The sequence below is a fragment of the Saccostrea cucullata genome, unplaced genomic scaffold (assembly GCF_032062105.1).
Source record: "Saccostrea cucullata isolate Sc308-1 unplaced genomic scaffold, CSIRO_AGI_Scuc_v1 ctg2860, whole genome shotgun sequence".
NCBI lineage: Eukaryota > Metazoa > Mollusca > Bivalvia > Ostreida > Ostreidae > Saccostrea > Saccostrea cuccullata.
In genome coordinates this window covers 24,373-46,490 of record NW_026934764.1, presented here as the reverse complement: position 1 = coordinate 46,490, position 22,118 = coordinate 24,373, and the positions used below count along the sequence as shown (strand labels likewise).

At 33.9% G+C, this 22,118-nt stretch overlaps 2 protein-coding genes across 2 annotated transcripts in view; both read right to left on the bottom strand.

Moving 5' to 3' along the window:
* Nucleotides 1–2,038: 2,038 nt before the first annotated feature.
* On the bottom strand, nucleotides 2,039–3,601 carry LOC134241307 (uncharacterized). Its single transcript, XM_062723372.1, has 2 exons — nucleotides 2,647–3,601; nucleotides 2,039–2,371 (listed from the first exon to the last, which is right to left on the bottom strand). The coding sequence occupies exons 1-2, from the start codon at nucleotides 3,573–3,575 to the stop codon at nucleotides 2,155–2,157; spliced, it is 1,146 nt and encodes a 381-aa protein (XP_062579356.1). The 5' UTR covers nucleotides 3,576–3,601; the 3' UTR covers nucleotides 2,039–2,154.
* Nucleotides 3,602–3,667: 66 nt separating this feature from the next.
* The window catches only part of LOC134241310 (von Willebrand factor D and EGF domain-containing protein-like), a 42,546-nt gene continuing 24,095 nt past the window's right edge, over nucleotides 3,668–22,118 (bottom strand). Inside the window, exons 2-16 of the mRNA XM_062723374.1 lie at nucleotides 18,499–18,639; nucleotides 17,801–17,815; nucleotides 17,413–17,681; nucleotides 17,021–17,107; nucleotides 14,229–14,624; nucleotides 13,808–13,893; nucleotides 12,603–12,666; nucleotides 11,941–12,126; nucleotides 7,214–7,437; nucleotides 6,873–7,119; nucleotides 5,442–5,597; nucleotides 5,124–5,292; nucleotides 4,705–4,895; nucleotides 4,023–4,259; nucleotides 3,668–3,859 (exon numbers count right to left, since the gene is read on the bottom strand). Of these exons, the coding sequence (XP_062579358.1) occupies nucleotides 3,668–3,859; nucleotides 4,023–4,259; nucleotides 4,705–4,895; nucleotides 5,124–5,292; nucleotides 5,442–5,597; nucleotides 6,873–7,119; nucleotides 7,214–7,437; nucleotides 11,941–12,126; nucleotides 12,603–12,666; nucleotides 13,808–13,893; nucleotides 14,229–14,624; nucleotides 17,021–17,107; nucleotides 17,413–17,637 (2,460 nt within the window). The 5' untranslated portion in view covers nucleotides 17,638–17,681; nucleotides 17,801–17,815; nucleotides 18,499–18,639. The remainder of the gene's footprint in view (nucleotides 3,860–4,022; nucleotides 4,260–4,704; nucleotides 4,896–5,123; nucleotides 5,293–5,441; nucleotides 5,598–6,872; nucleotides 7,120–7,213; nucleotides 7,438–11,940; nucleotides 12,127–12,602; nucleotides 12,667–13,807; nucleotides 13,894–14,228; nucleotides 14,625–17,020; nucleotides 17,108–17,412; nucleotides 17,682–17,800; nucleotides 17,816–18,498; nucleotides 18,640–22,118) is intronic.

The following is a 22,118-nucleotide window of genomic DNA, read 5'->3' as shown; positions in this document are numbered from 1 at the left end:
ATATATGCTGTCTTGGGATATATGGTCGAAATCTAGTCCATCGAATTATATTAATCACAAAACTTCGATTACAATAACCAGAAATCTCTGTCGAGACTGTAACTCTACCGGTAAGTAGTTACATTGTATAATTAGGGAGGATAAATGTAGCAATAGGGACTTAAAACATACAACAGGAATAAAAATATTAATGATCATTGATTAATTCTCCTTCTGGCAAGATTGCAAATAGACTAATAATGTAGAAGTAACCCTGAATAAAATTTTACAGAAATTAAATTTTAGTACGATGTACCATGACAACACCATTCATCAATATATGTTAAAAAAACAAAACAAAAAAAAGACAATTATGTATCTCAGTGCAGTGTAATTGAATCCCCAACATATATTATAATAAGACTGAATATATTTTAGGAAAAGCATTTCAGGGGAATTCCACAATATTTTTCTTTTAGTAACCAGGGCAACAGCGTTCATCGAAAATCAATAACCGATACATGGATATACATGTATGTGTCTTAGTAAAGTCAATCTGAAATCAGAATGAAACTGAGGAGGAGTAGCATTTGGAAAGTATTTTGCAGAAATATCTATTTTTAGTAACCATGGCAACACCGTTCATCGAAATCAAAAACCGATAACCAAAATTATGTATCTTAGTGTAGTCTACTTGTTTGCTGTGGAGGAACACAAGAAAGTACCATGTTTCTATTGTCCGAGGGGACACACAGAGTATCAGACGTTTTGATTGAGGGGGTGCATAAAATACCTATGATTTCTATAGTATACTTTACATCGGCAAAATATATTGCATACTTTAGCTATATATCGACAATTTGTAAATATCATTCGAAGACATGAAAAACGAAAGAAAACATTAAATTCAGTATATCACAGTCATCCTGCTTTATTAAATAAAAACATTGATTGCGGACATCTTTAAATTATGTTACGGTCATCATTGAAAAGATTATACTACATATCTATTTTCTTAGGTAAGTTTCAGCAGAATTTACACAGATATGCTAACAAAATATTTTAAAGCTTGAATGAAATATTTCAAGCGCTCGGCTGGGCCGACATGTTTTGGAGATCGCATACTATATATTACGGTCATTGACTTCCCTACTGTTCTCAAGGACAAACCAGTTGTGTTCGGTAAGGACATCGTAATCGGCTAATCGCTAATATGATTGAATCGGACTCTCAAAGGCGGTTACGTAAATTATAAAAAAGAAAGCTTAAGTATGTTGAGAAACCTTATGTTATAACATGTTTTTTTTTTATCAGATATTGTTTTATTGGTACAAATGATACAAATGGTGGAAAATGTAAATTTTTAAAAATTTCAAAATAAAAAAGGGAAATACTTTGGAATAACCATCTTTTATCGGATATTGAGGCTATTATTAGAAACAATCATGCAATAAAAATCAAATATACTTCTTAGGTGTAGAGGTGCTCTATAGCATTGAAAGCCTTTAAATGTTAACAACTCTATGGCAATATTCTTATGCACAAAAAGTGTATATATTTATGATATATCATTTCGATTAATCATATCTATGGAGTTTATATTCACATACCCCCTTAAAACAATGTCCATATGCACGTAATTTATTTTTTTTATCTTACAGTTTACCTTTTAAATCTATTTTTTAAATGTAGCAAAGTTTCAACTTTCAAACAGAAATCCTCTTTACATCAGGAAAAAAACCCGACATACACGAAACAATTATCAAGTTTTACAAAATATTTAGTGTTTATTGAACCAGTTTTATTTTGTTTGTAAATATCGTGTGGTCTCATGCTCTATATCTAAGGGTTAATTATTGATCCTTATGTCGTTGGTTCCAATTTCTCATTTGATCATTTAGAAGTCCACTTTAACATTGCATGCCTTTGTATTTAAACAGCTCCATGACGATATCCCAATGCACGTACAATGTAATCTTTGCACAAAACAATTTTCAAATTTTAGAAAATATTTTACATTTGAACATCATCAATAAACTATTTATATTGCCTCTTAAGGCAGCTTCAAAGTAAATAATATATACAAATTAAGTAAGTTTTACCTATAAGAATAAGTAAACTATTAGAACAGGTTAATTTCTATCTATGTGCAATAGAGTATGAAGTTAAATGTTGTCAATATCTTTGATATTTATTGGCGTCCACATGACGAGATCCGCCACTAGATTTGAAGTGATGCAGAGGTGAGTGCGCAACGTAGTAATTTCTGTTGTAGGATGAGGACGAGTTGGCATTGTACTGAGAATCTCTGTTTTGTTTTCCCGCCAATGCAAGGTCTCTCCAGTCTCTGATTGGTCCATCGTCTTCCTGTTGTTTTTGGTGTTGTTTATTCCTATGTAATTATTAGATAAAACAAGTTTGTGACTGAATAGTTATACGTGTGTCAAAACAGTCTTTACTGATTAAACACTTGACAGTAATTGAAAGAAGTTTTTATATGAAAGTTTGTTTGAAAATGATGAAGATAGCCTGTAACTGAGGCAAACATATACGAAAGACTTTTTATACAATTCATTAAATGTTAGCTGTTTTTCTCATCGTTCAATCACAATGCGTAATAAAATTTCCAGCCAACCCCCTCAAAATTAAAAAAAAATGAATACTCACGATTTACTACATTTTTTGGCTACAAGTCCTATGATTATCATTATCAATACTATTCCAACAATAGAAGCCGAGGCTCCAACGATCAAATGAGTGTTTGTCACTTTTGACTGAGTCGATTCTTCTACGGTATCTTTTGCATTAGATGATGTAGTAGTGCCCACAGGTTCATTGGATGTTTCTGTTGATTTCGAAGTTGATGTACTAAGGCTTGGTTTAGGCTCACTAGTTGTTGTAGCTGGAGATGTATCTTCTTTCGCAGTTGTTTTGCCGTCAGTACTTATTATTGATGTTGTTGTTGATTCGGAAGGTGATAATGTTTCTGAGTTTCTTGTAGTTGTCGTCGTCACTGTAGATGTTGTTTTTGTAGTTGATGACGATGTGATTGGTTGAAAAGTTGTTAAGCTTTCAGTTGTTGTTTCTTTGTTTGTTGAAGTTGATGACAATGTGATTAGCTCAGTAGTTGTTAAGCTTTCAGTTGTTGTTTCTTTGTTTGTAGAAGTTGATGGTGATGTGATTGGTTCAGTAGTTGTTAAGCTTTCAGTTGATGTTTCTTGGTTTGTTGTAGTTGGCGGGTTCGTAGTGAATGTTTGTGTTGTTTCCAGTGTCGTTGATGCCCATGTTGTTGGATTGGATGATGATTCAGTTGTTGATATCACTGTAGTTGTATCTGCAGGAGAGGTTGTTACATCTTCCGATATCTCTGCTGACTCAGTTGATATTGTTATTGTCGATTCTAATGTTGTTGATTCAAAAGAAGAAGAATCTAAAGTTGTGACCTTGTTTTCTACACTTGTAACTGGAGAGGTTGTTACTGTATATGTTGTTTCGTCTTGTTCAACAATCGTTATAGAACTTGAAGTCTCTTCCATTTGTTCTGTTGAGCTACTCAATGTGAATTCCGTTTCAGTGACAACCATTGTTGTTGTCATACTTTCTGTTGTTGTTTGTCCACACGCTGCATAGATAAAAAAAAACAATTTATAATATTAAACTGTAGTACATGTACTGTCAATGATGGAAATCAGATGACATTCAAAATTATATAATGCAAAGGGAAATATAAAGAATAACGTTTCATTATGAAAGTTTGACACTTGCATTCGTTTTCTGTCCAGTTGAATTTATCATTCGTCGCATTGCAGTAAAGACACTCGTTAGTTGAACTATTCTGCATGGGGCTAATGCATGTACTATCGATGTAACAGAAATTATCCTGCAAATAATATATAAACAAGATTTATTTCGTTTTGAAGAATCCAGTATGCAAGGTCATATAGACTTTTCAAATCGCTAGAGGAACTAATATTAATGGTTTTACAGAGATGATAGATAAATGCTAGATACAGAGAGAGAGAGAGAGAGATAATAACTCGTACCTTTAAGGTGAAATAAACATTCCCTGACTCGTTGTGGTACTCCTGACAGTGAGATTGGAATATAATAACATTATACGTGTCTGTATAACGTACTCCATCATTCGAGATGTTGAACTTTATTTCGGTCGTCCAGATGTCAGTTGTATCGTATGGAAGCGGACAGAATCCCTCAAAAAGTGTTCTCTCTTGTAAATTCATCTGTCTTTCCTCTCTTTCTTCCGTTTGGTTAATCTTGGTCTGAAAATAAAATAAAAAAAAGTTGCAGAAAAAGAATAAGATGCTATTATTTAGTTGTAAGAACACGTACATTAACACTGAAGGGTTGATTGTATGCTATTTTACACCCCATTTGAAATATATCCCATTTTTAACTTTTAAAAATCACCACCATAGAGCTTTGACGAACTTCAAGTATGTAGGTTTACTCGGCCATTGAGTAAGGTATCATAATCGAGTTAACTCCTACCATATCAAATGAACTTGTCTTCTCAGGTCGCATTCAAGAGACAAGCAACTTTCAATTTAAAGTATACATGTAAAACATTTGACGAATGAAGGACACTTCATTTATGCATTATCTTAGGTATGTTGCGACCGCAGTTTGAATCGATGACTGTCCTATAACTTTGCGAGACATCTACATATTGAACGTCTTCAATATACAAATGACAATTAGAAGTACCTGTTTCACAGTAAGATAGCATATTGAGTCCATGTTTTCAAAGAAATATTTTCCCATAATTGTTGCCTCTTTACAGGTTTTAGAGGACAGATCACACAGTCCGGCCCCGGGAACACTTGTTATTGTAGGAGGTGCGAGCAAATCAAAGGAACAGTCGCTCCCCCCAAATCCAGTATCACAGGAGCAGTTACCTTAAAATAAAGATAGGGTAAACGTTGTCCACATCTGAGACGATCGTCATGAAAACGATGACTATGAAGTCATTGTAACATAAAAAACTTTTATATTTCTAAATTTTAAAAAGTCTTGAATTTATTTAATCTCATTTTTTATCCGTTGGATTTTGTAGATTCCTTTTTTTAAATAAGAAGATAAGCAAACACAGTTTCTTTACTCGTCTGGTATAATAAATGGCGTACCACCATTACAAGTGCCATGTCCGGTGCAATTGCTTGGACAGAGGTTTTGTATTGTATACGTTACTTCCGGTTCTGCCTCTTGCAGTGTGGCATTTAAAAGCACAAAAGTAGAACATTGCTGTAGGGCGGCTTCAACGTGAATCTGTGTTAGGTTATCATCGCCTGTCATCTGAAAACAGCAGCTTTTATAGTGTAACATTTCACTGTTCTATTCAAACTTCTTCAATGCATAAAAAGGACACAAAATGATTGATATAAGAAGATAAGATACTGCAATATATGCCCAAATTTCCAATATTGTTTTTCTAATTAACCTACTCTTATGTCTTCAATGCAGTTGGACAAGGTTACGTTACTAAGGTCAGTCACATGTTGTTGACAGGTGTTGTATTCAGGTGAATTTTCAAAAGCCTGGAGACAAACTCTCTCAGAGTATTCAGTGGTCTGTGCGTAGGAAATCGTACGTTTCTTTCTCTGACATTGTTAAATATATAACATCTTATCAATATAATACTACCATCAGTTTTTCACAGAAGATCGTAACTTTATTTCAATAGAATATTAGAATCAAATTTAATATTTTGACATGTAAACATAATAAATGTTTTCATGACGTTAATAACTTTAAAATACGAGGGCCGTTCAAAATTTACGCGGACTTGTTGCACAGAAAAAATATTTGACAACATAATCGGGCAAATTGTCACACATAATATAAAAGAATCTTTACTTATATGGTCTTCAAAATTTCATATCAAAATGTTGTAAATTGGTATCAATTTTGAAAGATTTTTCAGGACATATCATTAAGTCACGGAACAGCAAAATTTCGACGTCACTTGCATTAAAACAAAATATGTGATTGAGCTTTCATTTTCTTAACATTTTCCCAAGAGTACCTGTACAGTTTGAGTTACCTTATCAACTCAACATCCAAACACCATTTTTTGTCAAACTTAAAATCTATTAAACAAGTAAATAATATTCTTTTTTGTTTTAAAACCAAAAACAACAGGTATTAATGAGATATAGTGTGATATTGGTGACTCTCAATCACGTTCTTTACAGTCCGGATAAAGGTTTCGTCGATAATCTTCTTCCCGTCCTCCAGTATACTACCGTATGTCCTTTTTACAGAGGTCTAACGTTCTAAAATTTCAATTTGCTATTTGTGGACGAATGTCACGAATACCCTAGTTAATTACATGTTTTAATATGCATATTTTGGATCTATGTTGGTGATATCTCGAGCATTACACATAATTTAATAAAAGTGTGGTGCGCCGTCAATTCAGGAGACGTCATTTTCACAGTCGTTTTTACGGGAATCACATCAGAGAAAACTCACTATATTTCTGTAAGTACTTCAAATATCACGTCAGAAATCTAAATACATAATAATGGAACAATTGAAAGATACATTTGAGAAAATTGTCGAAAAATATCACGAATTATAGAAAATTAATGAGTTAAATTTTTGATACCGCACGCTTTTGCTTCAGATTTTTTGTCGTGCTCCGTACCTCTCCATCAGCGATATCAACATACCGATAATTTTAGTTAAATATTTTAAAAATACAAAAATTTTGCCAAAAATTTATTGGAATCTTTAAAGATACATATTTCTGTGAAATTTCAGAACTATATGACGTCTCTAAGAGTAGATAATAGCACAGTCCGCGTAATTTTTGAACGGCCCTCGTATTTTAACGTGTAATGGGGAAAAAGATTTAAAAATTAATTGCATACAAGTAAAGGATCCTTTTCCATCGACATATCGGAAACATCCCGTTTTCGTCTTCTGTTCTGTACAAGATCTACATTACATTCGTACTGTTTGCCTCGGTTTGAGTTGCAGGGTGTAAAAGTGTTGTAGGAGCACTGTGTTTTACCGCTCTCGGTGCATGCGCAGTGAGGTACTAGAATCGATGACACTGATTGCAAACTGTTATAAACTAAGACGTTACCACTGAAGAGATTTTCGTTGTCTGGAATCCTACATACAAAGGAAATGGTAAACAAATTTTAGTTGACATCGGATCAATCACGTTATATTACTATTTTTCATAAACGTGGATCCTTAAACTTACATCCATGACCTAGAGAAGTCATTAGGATAACTCAAATTGATGTCATCTGTAAAAGAACTATTTCGTCTCCTGAAGTCGTTTTCCCTAACACCATCAAAGTATCCACATAAACCGTCAGCATTTCCTATATCCATTGCAGAGGGGAGCATCTCCAGGTCGATGTTATAATGTCCACTCCATTCCATGATATAGATAGCAAGTGACGTACCAGTGGGGAAATATATCTTGAAATGCATGAATAAAATTTTTGCATTAAAAAAGCTACGAAAACATACATAGAAATCTATCAACCTTATTGATGTCGAAACTGGACTTAATTAACACATTTTTTTGGTACAGGGTCCTGGACCCTTTCAATTGGGAATATTAAACCAAAATAGGAAAACTTTGGAAAAATTTATGTTTAATATCAGGTTTTCTCGATGAATAGAGTTTAAATGAAAGTCACATGCTATTCAAAATTTAATGAATTAGTAAAATTTCAAAATTCAACTTTTTTCTACCATAAAACACTGGAAATTTAAATCTGTTTGTTATTTGGGAATTTTTTAGCCACATTCTGGGAAAAATAGGTAAATTTCCAATTGAGACGGAGTCTTTTAATAGTACCTGGAAGCAAGACTGATTAAGCCCTTTCTACTAATGCAAAAGTCGTCCTTTCAGACTGAAACCTAAAACAAAAGGCCCATGGGCCACATCGCTCACCGGAGTAACACTGGTGATGCTGTTCTTTACTTGTATACCTATTGTGGCCTCGCCCTCCGGGGAGTGAGGTAGAGAGGGGGGTCACAATAGTAACAATTTAGAATTTATACAACCCCAGGATATTCCCACATAAGTTTCAGCTTTTCTGGCCCAGTGGTTCTTTAGAAGAAGATTTAAAAAGTTTTTTTCCCTATATTTCTATGTAAGACTTTGATTCCCTATTGTGGCCCCGCCCAACCTCCTTGGGTCATAATTTGACGAATTTTGAATCTACACTACCCCAGGATGCTATCACATAAGATTCAAATTGGCCCAGTTCTTCTTGAGAAGTCAAAAATGTGAAAAGTTAAGAGATGAGCAAACAGACAGACAGACGGACGGACGGACGACGGAGAAAATATGATCAGAAAAGCTCACTTGAGCCTTGGGGTCAGGTGAGCTAAAAAGTGTTTAATTAAACATTTTATGCCCTGTCGAAGATAGGTGTAGGCCTTAGGATATATAGCTTTTACCCTGCTTTTCAGTCTGTCTGTCCCAAAAACCATGATCCATATCCATAACTTTTGATTGGCAGACTCCAAGGGTTTTTTTTATAATACAAATGTATATTCCTAGTGATTAGACATTTCTTAAGTTTTAACATACGAGGGCCGTTCAAAAATTACGCGAACTTGTTACATAGAAAAAAAAATTGACAACATAATCGAGCAAAATGTCACACAAGATATAAAAGAATCTTTACTTATATGGTCGTCAAAATTGCATATCAAAATGTTGTGAAATGGTATCAATTTTTGGTGATTTATCAGGACATATCATTTAGACACTGAGCAGCAAAATCTCCGACTTCACGTGCATTCTAAAAAAAATATCTGATGGAGCTTTCATTTTTCAACATTTTCCTAAGAATTCCTGAACAGCTTGAGTTACCTTATTTACTCAACATCCATACACCATTTCTTTCAAGCCTAAAATCTATTAAACAAGCAAAGCATTTTTATTTGGGGGGGGGGAGGCGAGGGTTAAAACCAAAAACGCTGCAGGTGATTATGAGATATAGTGTGACATTGGTGACTCTTAATCACATTCTTTACAGTCAGGATAACGTTTTTGTTGATAATCTTCTTCCCGTCCTCCCGCATAGCCTTTTCACAGAGGTCTAACGGTCTAAAATTCCAATTTGCTACGCAGGTAAGATAAGGCTTCCCAGAGAATATTGTAGTGTACACTGTGCATGCACTTCTCTGAACTACAAATGTATGACGTCATAATTGAAAATGACGTCAAGTCACTGCATACTTCAGCTGTAAAGATGGGGAAAGTGTCATAAACTTTACGCCTTAATTCAATCTGGATATAAAGATGCAGAATGCTAGTTTAAGATAAACGTGTTTTGATCATTTTTTCAAAAATTTAATATAACCGAATAATTTAGATACCTTTGTTTATTACTCTTGTTTAAGAGTCAGCGTGTTTAAACTACGTACGAAAATATACGTTTGACATTTACCCTTTTTTTTTAAACCCGTGGGCAGAGACAATTCATAAGGCCTAAATTAAAATTTTGTTTGTTTGCCCTTAGCCGACCGACCCACGAAAATGAGTCAGACTCAAAATATTTCATTGTACTTTTCATTTACAATTTTTTTTTTATTTGATTCGTTTCTTGTCCATTTTTTTCACATAAAAATGTAAAGGCTTTGATTTTCCCTTTTCTCAGTCCCATGTTGGTGATTGACAACTGAATGAAGCGTTTGACACCATAACGGTAAGAAAAAAAACTCTTGCAGAGATATATTTGATCTTGTTGATGAATGCGCTGACTACTAAGATGATTGCTGGACGTGGGAGCACTTTGATGCTACTAATCGATTTCAAAAAAAAATTTGCCGACATCAATGACAAAAAATAAATTGTCATACATTAATTTTATTACCAAATCCAAGTGGAAAGAGCACAAAAGTAGTTTTAAATGTTGAAAACATCGAAGGATGTCATGCTTTGTTGATATTTCGACCGCCATGATTAAATTTGGGGTCAGACTAACAACAGGAAACGGACAGTATTGCTAGGTTTTACTATACTAAGGAAATTATTTTTAGTCTAGACAATGTGTAAACGTAATTTAAATAAGACATGTCTTACAACTCTTATTTTTTAATAACATTTAGTTACTTTAAAAACATGCAATCCCAAGAATAGATGCATGTAATAAAAGGTGGGACTAATATCAGTAATACACCCATTGAATGAAATTTGAAAAAAAAATCCAACTATTTCCATATATTGTTTAAAGTTAAGTAAACGAAGTATTGTTTTTCACTTTTTCTAAAAAGGAAAATCAATAAACATTTTTGTTTTGACATACAAAGATAGATATGCAGATTATAGTATTCCAGATTTGTTTAGTAAGTACTAGTGCATTTTGTTCCATGAAGCAAAAGTTCCAATATCAAGGAGTATGTACAGGACAATATTGAATTTCTAAAATTTTAACAGCAATTTGATGTCAAAAAGAAAAAAAATAAAATATTTTTCCTACCTACCTACCCTGCCAAAAATCTGGATCGATAAAGGGCAAACAAACAATATTTTAATTTAGGCCTAATATGTGTATAAAAGCGCCTGGTGCAGGTGATTAATGAGGATTTACTTAATATCTTTTGTGGAAATATGTACGAGGAGTTTCCCCTCTAACTGAATTTTGCTTGGGAAAAATGTATGATGGCTTTGTTTTAAAACAGATGACGATATTCAGCGGAAAATACTCTCAGATTTGTCGGTAAGTTGAAGTAAATGTAAATTAAATTGTACCAAAGAAATAATATAACTTTTACCAAGCACAGTTAGGGTTTATAAGGATCCAACGAGTTTATGTGACAAAAAATTAATAATAATTGTGTTAATAACCTGCGCCGAAGTGATTTATGTGAAATATTCCAAAAAAGAAGAAATGACAATCACTTGATCAAAAAGGTCATGTGATATCGTAACAAAAATGTTTATATATAGCCTAGATAACACTCTATATGAATTGGGCGTACGTAAGTACATAGCTTAAAATAAAACTTAAAATCAACTTTGCAATGCAGTGTTAGGTTTTAAATGCATTTTTAGCTCCGGGAAGCCTTAACATTACTGCGTATTTGTAGACAAATGTAACGAATACACCAGGTTACTAAATGTTTTATTATGCATATTTTGGATCTATGTTGGAGATTTCTCGAGCATTACACAAAATGCTCCGTAAATTCAGGAGATGTCATATTCACATTCGTTTTCAAGGGAATCACATCGGAGAAAAATCACTATATTTCTGTTAGTTCTTACAATATCACGTCAGAAATGTAAATAAATATTAATAGAATAATACAGAGATAAATTTGAGAAAATTGTCGAAAAATATCACGAATCATAGAAAATTTAATAAATTAAATTTTGGATTCCGCATGCTTTTGTTTCAGTTTTTTTTGTCGTGCTTCATACCTCTCCATCAGCGATATCAACATAGCGATTTTTTTTTTGAATTTTTTTTTTGAATTACAGAAATTCTGCCCAAAACTTATTGGAATCTTACATATATACATCTATATGGCGTCTGTAAGAATAAAAAATAGCAGAGTCCGCGTAATTTGTGAACGGCCCTCGTACTTGAACTCTTAACATTGACCTTCGAGTTTTATCTACTTTTGCAAAATATACCGAATTTTTACAATGGGAACAACTTTTGAAATGCTTGAGGCAGGGCTGTTAGATTTCATTGGTTTATTCAATATGCAAGGTCCTTTCTCCAAAAACCAATATTTCCATCAATTTAATCTAAGCCTTTTTGATAGATATATTTTTGAGAAAAAAAAATGCCGTATGGAACCTTTTGTTGATCCGCAAGACCCATCCAACATCTCGATGTATGAATTCCACATGAAATCTTTTTAACTGCCATGTAATTGTATCAATATAATCTAGGTAATTGATTGATTATTTGTGACCTAGTTTATTATGTTTGTTTCAAACCTTCTAACCTTGTAATACTTGTCATGGATTTTCGTGACTTTTAAAACATTATCCTCACACAGCTCATAGCTGATGACGTTATTTTCTCCACACAAATCTATGACGAAGACATCTCTTCCTGCTCTAGCTGCGACTGCGCAGACGCACCAGGGACCATCGTAAGACGGGAAACATAGATGATGTTTAGACTGAATCTAAAATGCAGTTCCTACATTTTGTATTGTTAAAATGGTTTTAAAAATAGCTCATGACATCTTTAAAAATGGCTTGTCTGTCCTCTCCTTACTGACTTACTTATAATACCTCGGATAAAAAACCTTCAGGATACAAAAAATGTCTTTTATACATGTACCCCTCCCCTCATCCCGTTTAAAACAATTCCAACGTTGTTGCCAAGTGTTTCTGAATAAAACATCCCCCATTACTTACTGGCCTTATTTTTTTCTTTTAAATTCAGAATTGCAAGAGGGCAAGCAAACATATTTACAAAGATGGCCTTACTTGATTTTATGCCGAAGTGTTACGTCATTAACTCTATCTCGTCTTTCATTTTAAGTCGCTGTAGTTGTTTTATTTACATTTATATATGCATTATTACTTCAGGCAAAAAATAAACTTTGCCACAACTTATCAAGAATAGAACAGAATATTTAGAATAAATCATAATTACCCATTGAAGTTGAGGTTGATTTCGATAATTTATAAATTCCCCTGGTATCTGACATTCGTATGATCTGAAGTGAGAATAAAATTGATTACATTTTTCTTTACGTAAATCTTAGATGATAGATTTTTGTCAACTGAATTATCAGAATAGAAAAATTAATGTTCTTCAAAAAATCATGCTCAGACGATTGCAATCTTTTAAGTGACCGTCTACAAAATTATTTGCCATATCAATAAAAGATTTTTTTTCGCCTGTAAGAAATATACATCACACGTTCCTTCGAATTTTTATTATACACAGTAAAATAATTACCAAAACATAGAGAAAATAAAAAATGATAAAATATAAGCACTTAAAAGGATTTCATAAGACTTTGATCAGTGATTTTTTTAAAGAATGTAACGGTTAAATATAGCATATTGTATATGATAGTGCATTTATACACGTCAGTTAACACTTCACATTTCAAGGAACGAACCCTTTGCAGAAAGTCTTAGGTATTGAATTGTATCAAACAAAAGTTTCAATATAGCAACATTTTTGCAAAAATAAAGGCATTGTTAACAAGTAAATTCATATATTGCCCCCCCTCCCCCCGGGTAAAACTTAAATGTCAAGGGGTAAAAAATAATTAGCTTGCTCGGAAACATTGCACATGCCAAAGATGAAAGCCCTATTATCTCTCAAAAGGTATAAATTAATATTTTTAAAAAATAGGTCAGACTTTTATCTCAAGGGGCAAAAACTTTGTGTATTTAGAAAGGTTTTATCAAAGGTAATGTTAAAGGGAAATAAGAAATACCTACTCACTTCGAATTAAAGTTATGACTAAGATTAAAGGTTTTTTTTTTTAAAAAGTACGTCAAATTTCAAGGTTACGGTCATGGAATCGAAATCAAATGGTATTTAAGTGTATTTAGAAAGGTCTTGTCACAGGTGAAAAATGAAAGCTCTATCTTTTTTTAGTTATGGCCAAATTCAATGTATTGTTTTAATTTTTGAAAAGTAGGCCAAACTTCAAGGACAAAGGGACGCAAATTGAAAGGTATAAAAAAAGGCCTTGTTAAATGTAATAAACGTTTGGTACATGAAAGTGTCATCTTCTCTACATCAAAATCTATACCAACTGAAAGTACTGTTAATTTTTTTTAAGTAGTTAAAACATTAAGTTGAAATGAATTGTGAAAAATGTTAAGTTTTGGTCTTACTTTCCATCAAAAGTATACATGTGGGGATCTGCTCTAACGCCACAAGATCTTCCTTTCCAGTTTTCATTTCCTTCCCGAACACTAATCTGTAACATCAAGTCTAACCTTCACTCTGTTATCTTTGTACACTGTATAAATATGACTCTTTAACTGTTTGAGGATGTGAGAAATGTAAAAGAAATTGTGGTATATGAATTAAGACTTCGAAAAAAACATTAGCATGTATATACAATAAATACTTAATAAATGATTAGACAATGTGTTTTAAAAATGACACATACACAAACAACAATAATCTTTTACATCAGTTTTCATTGATATATTGAAGTTTCAATCATATTTTATTTTGGAAACGTCTATATTTCAGCATTGCCTAAGACTAGAATATTGTCTCAGTAATCAATGTGTTTGTATGCCATACCGAAATGTCGGGCAAAGTCACGTGCTCGAATATTTTACTTCCTACACCGTTAGTTCCCCCCGTCTTTAATCTTAAGGTCATCTGACTGTTGATGACGTAACCATCCGTGTCTTGGCTATAAACCGGAAATGAAATGTTCTGCTTCCATTCGCCGTTTTCATACTTTTGTTTTTCATTGTAGTTAAAGCTTTTAACTTTGACCTCGCACTGATTAGACGAGCCCCCGCCACCACATGTAGAAGAATCGTCTGTTTTAAAGGTCATATGAATGTTCAGATCGCTAACTGGTTGTGGACTACTACTGATAAAAAGCGATTCTGATGCAAATGGAATGGTCATCTCTAATTGAACATTCTTGGATCCTTTTCTTACTAATTCAATGTTTGGATTCAGTATCTTAAAGAGAAAATGTATTTTTACTCAGAAAATATTGTTCACGGAGAGGGCATTAAACATTCAAAGAAAACAAAATTTCTTTTATTCACGTTAAGGCTACATCAATTTGAATTTTTGCTCTTGGGACCCACGCTCTAGTATTACATGTATAACAAAATCAACCAATACCGAGATACCAAGACTCCGTTAGGAATATAATATCTTACGGCATTACAAGAGAAAATTTACAAAAAAAATTGTTAAAATTAAAATCAATAGCCCTCACATATTATTATGTATTGATACTACGGCTTACATGTGCACACATAATGACCGCTCTGCACACTTATTGGTGCTACCACTCTCACCAAGGATATAATATAGCCAACAAGACAATCACGTGACATCCAAACACAATCACTTGACACGGAGAAAATTTACAAAGAATGCAAACACGATGGTAATGACAAGTATGAATGAAACAAGAGGCCCATGGGCCTTATAGGTCACCTGAGCATTATGCAACAACTTTCCAGTGATTGAATTTGATTCATGTTTTAATCCAGATGCTATGGCATTCACAATTTTGAAATAGGCACCATTGATCATCATAACAATACACTTAGCAGTTGCTTAGTTTGTTTACTTAATACCCATAGGCAGGGTAGGGGAACAAAAAATGCATTTCAAGTAATCAGCAATATTCAGCATGATCAGTAATGCCCCAATCACACATGAACCCCTGACCCTTAGGCCTAGATCCACACATTGCACAATTTTTGAAAAGGCACCCTTGCTTTTCAAAAATATTTGATAAATACCAAGGAGCAGATTTCAAACAATTCATCCAGTTTCAATATATAAGTACAGCCCCCCCCCCTCCTTTATGGTACCCCTGACCCTGGGGCCTTGAAATTCACAATTCTGGAAGATTAGGACCCTTACTCATCATAACTACATAGGTAGTTCATCTGCTTAATACCAAGGAGCAGAGAAGAAAACTTTCAAAGATTTAGTGTATTTTTATTGTATAATCAATAAAGCCCCACCCTATCACTAGAATCCCTGACCCTGGGGCCATAAAATTCACAATTTTGGAAGAGGCACTCTTGCTCATCATAACTATGCACTTATTTTGTTTATTTAATACCCAGAAGCAGAGAAGAAGATTTTCAAAGAATTCATGTATTTTCACTATATAATCTAAAGAGCCCCCCCCCCCCTACACCAGAACCCCTGACCCTGGGGCCATCGAATTCACAATTTTGGTAGAACCACTCTTGCTCATCATAACAAAGCACTTAGTTAGTTAATTCAATACCTAGGAGCAGAGAAGAATATTTTCAAAGAATTCATGTAATTTCACTATATAATCTATAGAGCCCCCCCCCTTACACCAGAACCCCTCACCCTGGGGCCATAGAATTCACAATTTTGGTAGAGACACTCTTGCTCATCATAACTATGCACTTATTTAGTTTATTTATTACCCAGGAGCAGAGAAGAAGATTTTCAAAGAATTCAAGTATTTTAACTATGTAATCTATAGAGCTCCCCCCCCCCTTACACCAGCACCCCTGACCCTGGGGCCATAAAATTCACAATTTTGGTAGAGGCACTCTTGCTCATCATAACTATGCACTTAGTTAGTTTATTTAATACCCAGGAGCAGAGAAGAAGATTTTCAAAGAATTCATGAAATTTCACTATATAATCTATAGAGCCCCGCCCTAACACCAGAACCCCTGACCCTGGGGCCATAAAATTCACAATTTTGGTAGAGGCACTCTTGCTCATCATAACTATGCACTTAGTTAGTTTATTTAATACCCAGGAGCAGAGAAGAAGATTTTCATAGAATTTATGTATTTTCACTATATAATCTATAGAGCCCCACCCTAACACCAGAACCCCTGACCCCGGGGCCATGAATTTCACAATTTTGGTAGAGGACTCAATGCTGATTACAATCATGCAAACAGTTTGACTGCTTGATGTCCAGGAGTAAAGAAGAAGATTTTTAAAGATTGCACTAATTTTAGTGGTTTTTGCCCCACCCCCCAGGCCCCAGGGGGGCAGGGCCCATGAAATTCACAATTTTTGTTCCCCTTCACCCATAGATGCTATATGCCAAATTTGGTTGAAATTGGTTCAGTGGTTTCAGAGAAGAAGCTGAAAATGTTCAAATGTTAACGCACGACGCACGACGCACGACGAACGACGAACGACGAACGACGACGGACGAAAAGTGATAGCAATAGGTCACCTGAGTTTACTCAGGTGACCTAAAAATAATGAATATTCGAAACAGAATTTTTCTACAGACATCTTCTAATTCATTTACTACATGCAGCTGTACTAATTTACTTAGAGTAAATAAATATAAACAAGTCAATTTAAGGTTTAACATGAATTACCTTTATTCCAGCAAAAAATGGATTTCCAACTTTGTAAAGACATGGAAAGTTTTCTCTTTTGCGTTTTGCGCCAACTTTGCAATGCACCTTACAACGAAACAAACAAATGATAAATTTATGACATTTCTTACCTCATCAAAAGCTTACAATTTTAATCTCTCCCAATTAACAAACAGGTAATATGCAGTAAACCTTTTTCTCCCTTTGATTGACAAATTCATAAAAGAAGTATAATTTGAAAATTTAAATAAATATTCACAATTTTTCCAAGAAAAGGTTATGGAATGATGAAATTCATTTTTCTCCAGCACATCACGACTATTCACGACTATTCAGTGATATTCCAAAATTCTTTTAAAGAAATATAAATATTCTTTATAATAATCACTTACGTCAGATCCAATCTTTTTCTCTGTTTTCAACATATCATGAGCCGTTATAACTGCTGTATAATTACTGGACTTATCAACTGTTTGGTTGACAACTTCCTGTCCATCAATGAACCAGATGACGTCATATAACAACTCTTCATCGGATTTCAAACTGAAGTTACAGAGAAGTGTCACAGCAGGGTCATATCTGATAATGTTGTTAAATTCCTCTTTCTTCCATGTCATGTTATGGTAAGAAACGGATACATCTGATGGGGCCCAATCAACACCTGTTTCGGATGTAAGAGTAAAAGGCATATACGTTAAACAAAACGCTTTTAGAAACCGTTCAGTTTGGCTAAACAAGAGCGAATTCAGATTGATTCCTATGAAGGAAAGCTATACTTACAGTAATCTGTATCAACTGGAAAAATGTAATAAAGAGATATAAGTAGATGTATCATAGATAGATAGAAGAAATATACAGAATCATAAAAAAACAAGATGCTTTTCTCAAACACTGGTGCCCTGTATTGAAGCCTGTGGCAAAAATTGAAGTTTTCAAAATGCACGTCAAGGTCATAGGTAAACTGGTTGGTATTCAGAAAAAGGTCTTATATCAAAAAGATCTCTACTGTGAAATATACAAAGCTGTAGTTAATTGTTCAAAAGTTATGACCAAGGTTATTTTTTTTTACTACGTAGATCATATTTTAAGGTCACCGACAACATGTCAAAAATATTGATACCTATTAAAAGTTCTTTTCACAATACATACCCATGTTACCGTAAGTGTCAAAGCCCTAGCATTAACTGTTCAAAAGCAATGTTCAAGCTTGTCTGATGTTTTTGGTAACAATGGGTAAAACTCCAAGGTTAAATTCAACAGGTCAATTTTAATGGTACCAGGAAAAAAAGTTTTGTCAAAAGGAATACAATTTTGAGATATAACAGCCATAGCCCCACCCATTCAAAAGTTATGGACAAGGTTAACGTCGTTTTTACGAAAAAAAAAAAAAACAAAACAGGCAGACGGACAGACAAAAAAAACCCAAGATAACCCGAATCTTCGATTAAGGGGATATAAAAACGACCTGATCAGCACACCTTTGTTACAAGTATCATTCGCCCACCCAGTAGCACATCCTCCAATACAAGAACCACTATATCGGTCACAAAGGTATGGTGTTATGCAATGACTGCTACATCTCTGTGTGCAATCACGTCCATACCGACCAGGGCTGCAGGCTACAAAAGAAAGTTAAATCCGTTCATAAATCTTTTGCTAAATTAAATCAGGATTTTCCTCTTGGAATTACAATTTAAAATGATAATTATAATAAAGGGAGCATTAATTAAAACCTTAAAAGTAGTGTAACAATTGTACAATTCATATAAAATAATTATAAAGAATATAGTTTTTAAAATTCACATCAATTTTAATTAAATTTGAGATTTTGGTTACGCATAGAAGTAGTATTTTTTATCTACATGAAATATTAAATTCAGTATTATATAAATATTGCATGTAGTGGACATTTTCGGTTGGGTGAACTTCTACTGCACTATCGATAATGGATAAAAAATATGGAAACCATAAACAGCAAATATGAAATAAAAACACAAATAAAGACAGACTCGTTAGTTATGTTCCCCAAACGAAGTTGGGGAACATATTGTTTTTACTCTGTTTCTTATTATGTTCCCCAAACGAAGTTGGGGAACATATTGTTTTTACTCTGTTTCTTATTATTATGTTCCCCAAACGGAGTTTGGGAACATATTGTTTTTACTCTGTTTCTTATTATTATTATGTTCCCCAAACGAAGTTGGGGAACATATTGTTTTTACTCTGTTTCTTCTTATTATTATTATTATGTCGCCCCGAACGAAGTCGGGGACGACATATTGATATTGTACGCATGTTTTTTTTATCCAGGCTGTTTCTCGGAGATGGCTGGGACAATCTTCCTGAAATTTTCCCCAAAGGACGATCACTGGTTGTAGTTGTGCAGTGAGGTCGTTCAGTTCCAATATGTCTACCGTTGCCATGGAAACCTGTAAAAAGCGTCGAATTTTGTCCGCGAGTGTTCTCTCTGGTCCCTTAAACGTTCGTCATGAAACTCTTTTATTTTAATGATTAGTATCTGTAGTTGTGCGCTTTGCATTTAAAATTTTCAAATAATCGATTATTGCCATGGAAACCAGGGGAATGTTAAAATTCTTTAATTTCGATTTTCTCAATAACTACTCAAGCAATCGTTTTGAAACTTTCAATGTTAATTCCTTGCAATGTGTCAAAGTGATTTCTACTTTTAAAATAATTGAAATGAGTCGCTCACAGTTGTCATAGAAACGAAACAGAAAAAAAGGTTAAGATGTACACATGTGTTCTCCAAGGTCTAGGTCAAAGGGTCAAAGTTCTTCATGTCCAATAAAAGTTCATTTCACAAGGATTGCATATTTGAAATACGAAAGCCCTAGCCCTTACCGTTCAAACATTAGGTACTATGTTCAAGACGACCCCCCCCTCCTTTTGAAGCGCACTGCCAAGTAGAATACACAGATATAACATATACACCTTACAAGTAACGTTTTAAAAGTTTCATTCATAAAATTCAGTTCTCCTGATGTAATTTGATAGTTTGCCAACATCCATTCTTCTTCTGTCTTGTCTCTAGATTTTATAATTAGTTTATTTTATCTATATAAAAAATAACGATTGTCAGCTGCATTTATTAGCATTTCGCTTCTTTTTTTTTTGTACATGCATATCTATTACTTGTATATTATTAATTTCATTAGATAGTGCAAGTATAAAATAGAAAAATTGGTACGTTATTTCCATACTTTTTATTCATTCATAAATCCTTGGATCCACGCCTACGGGTGCGCAAAGCCTTGATCACTACTGTAAACAAAACATTCATATCGCCGAAAATGTTCATGATTCCGCTAAACTGAGAAAGTTTACACATGATTTATCATCTCATAAGAAACATCAGCCCTGTGCAAAGCAGAAATGCTGGAATTGAAGGGGAAAATTCAGGAGTTATTGATGGGAAAAATTCGGGAGTTATTATGTCGCCCCGAACGAAGTCGGGGACGACATATTGATATTGTACGCATGTTTTTTTTATCCAGGCTGTTTCTCGGAGATGGCTGGGACAATCTTCCTGAAATTTTCCCCAAAGGACGATCACTGGTTGTAGTTGTGCAGTGAGGTCGTTCAGTTCCAATATGTCTACCGTTGCCATGGAAACCTGTAAAAAGCGTCGAATTTTGTCCGCGAGTGTTCTCTCTGGTCCCTTAAACGTTCGTCATGAAACTCTTTTTATTTTAATGATTAGTATCTGTAGTTGTGCGCTTTGCATTTAAAATTTTCAAATAATCGATTATTGCCATGGAAACCAGGGGAATGTTAAAATTCTTTAATTTCGATTTTCTCAATAACTACTCAAGCAATCGTTTTGAATGTTTCAATGTTAATTCCTTGCAATGTGTCAAAGTGATTTCTACTTTTAAAATAATTGAAATGAGTCGCTCACAGTTGTCATAGAAACGAAACAGAAAAAAAGGTTAAGATGTACACATGTGTTCTCCAAGGTCTAGGTCAAAGGGTCAAAGTTCTTCATGTCTAATAAAAGTTCATTTCACAAGGATTGCATATTTGAAATACGAAAGCCCTAGCCCTTACCGTTCAAACATTAGGTACTATGTTCAAGACGACCCCCCCCCCTCCTTTTGAAGCGCACTGCCAGGTAGAATACACAGATATAACATATACACCTTACAAGTAACGTTTTAAAAGTTTCATTCATAAAATTCAGTTCTCCTGATGTAATTTGATAGTTTGCCAACATCCATTCTTCTTCTGTCTTGTCTCTAGATTTTATAATTAGTTTATTTTATCTATATAAAAAATAACGATTGTCAGCTGCATTTATTAGCATTTCGCTTCTTTTTTTTTGTACATGCATATCTATTACTTGTATATTATTATAATTTCATTAGATAGTGCAAGTATAAAATAGAAAAATTGGTACGTTATTTCCATACTTTTTATTCATTCATAAATCCTTGGATCCACGCCTACGGGTGCGCAAAGCCTTGATCACTACTGTAAACAAAACATTCATATCGCCGAAAATGTTCATGATTCCGCTAAACTGAGAAAGTTTACACATGATTTATCATCTCATAAGAAACATCAGCCCTGTGCAAAGCAGAAATGCTGGAATTGAAGGTGTCATGTCAGATTCGTTTTCCGGCAGAACCTCTAAAAATGAAAGTGAAAGTAAGAAAATTTCAGAGTTCTCACTGGCGCTATTATACACAAAATAATTCGGCTGATCTTCTTAATAAATTACATTTGCCAAGTTTTTTTGGTAGGAGAGATACTGCCAATTAACAAGTACAAGGCTCATTTAAGTACATCAGCTCAATTTCTTTTATGCAAGTCTGCAAATTTAGGAACTTGTAATTTTTTCCTGTACTACTTTCTTCTCCTACCGATTCTAAAAATAATTAGTGGGATGTACCCAATTAAGGTCTTCCGTTTCCAACAAAAAGGACTTATACGACTCGATGGTTGTCCAAGCTTAGCTAATGGACCCTTGTTTTAGTGATGATAAAAATGAAAGTTTTGTCCAGTACGGGGCGACATATGCTATTGCTTGCAATAGCAGACTTTCTAGCTATTATTCTTTTTTCTTCTTATTTCTTCT

Coding starts and splice junctions, on each gene's coding strand:
- LOC134241307 (XM_062723372.1), bottom strand. CDS start 3,575: ATGACAACAACAATGGTTGTCACTGAAACGGAATTCACATTGAGTAGC. Junction 2,372..2,646: donor GCCAAAAAATGTAGTAAATC/GTGAGTATTCAT, acceptor ATAATTACATAG/GAATAAACAACACCAAAAAC.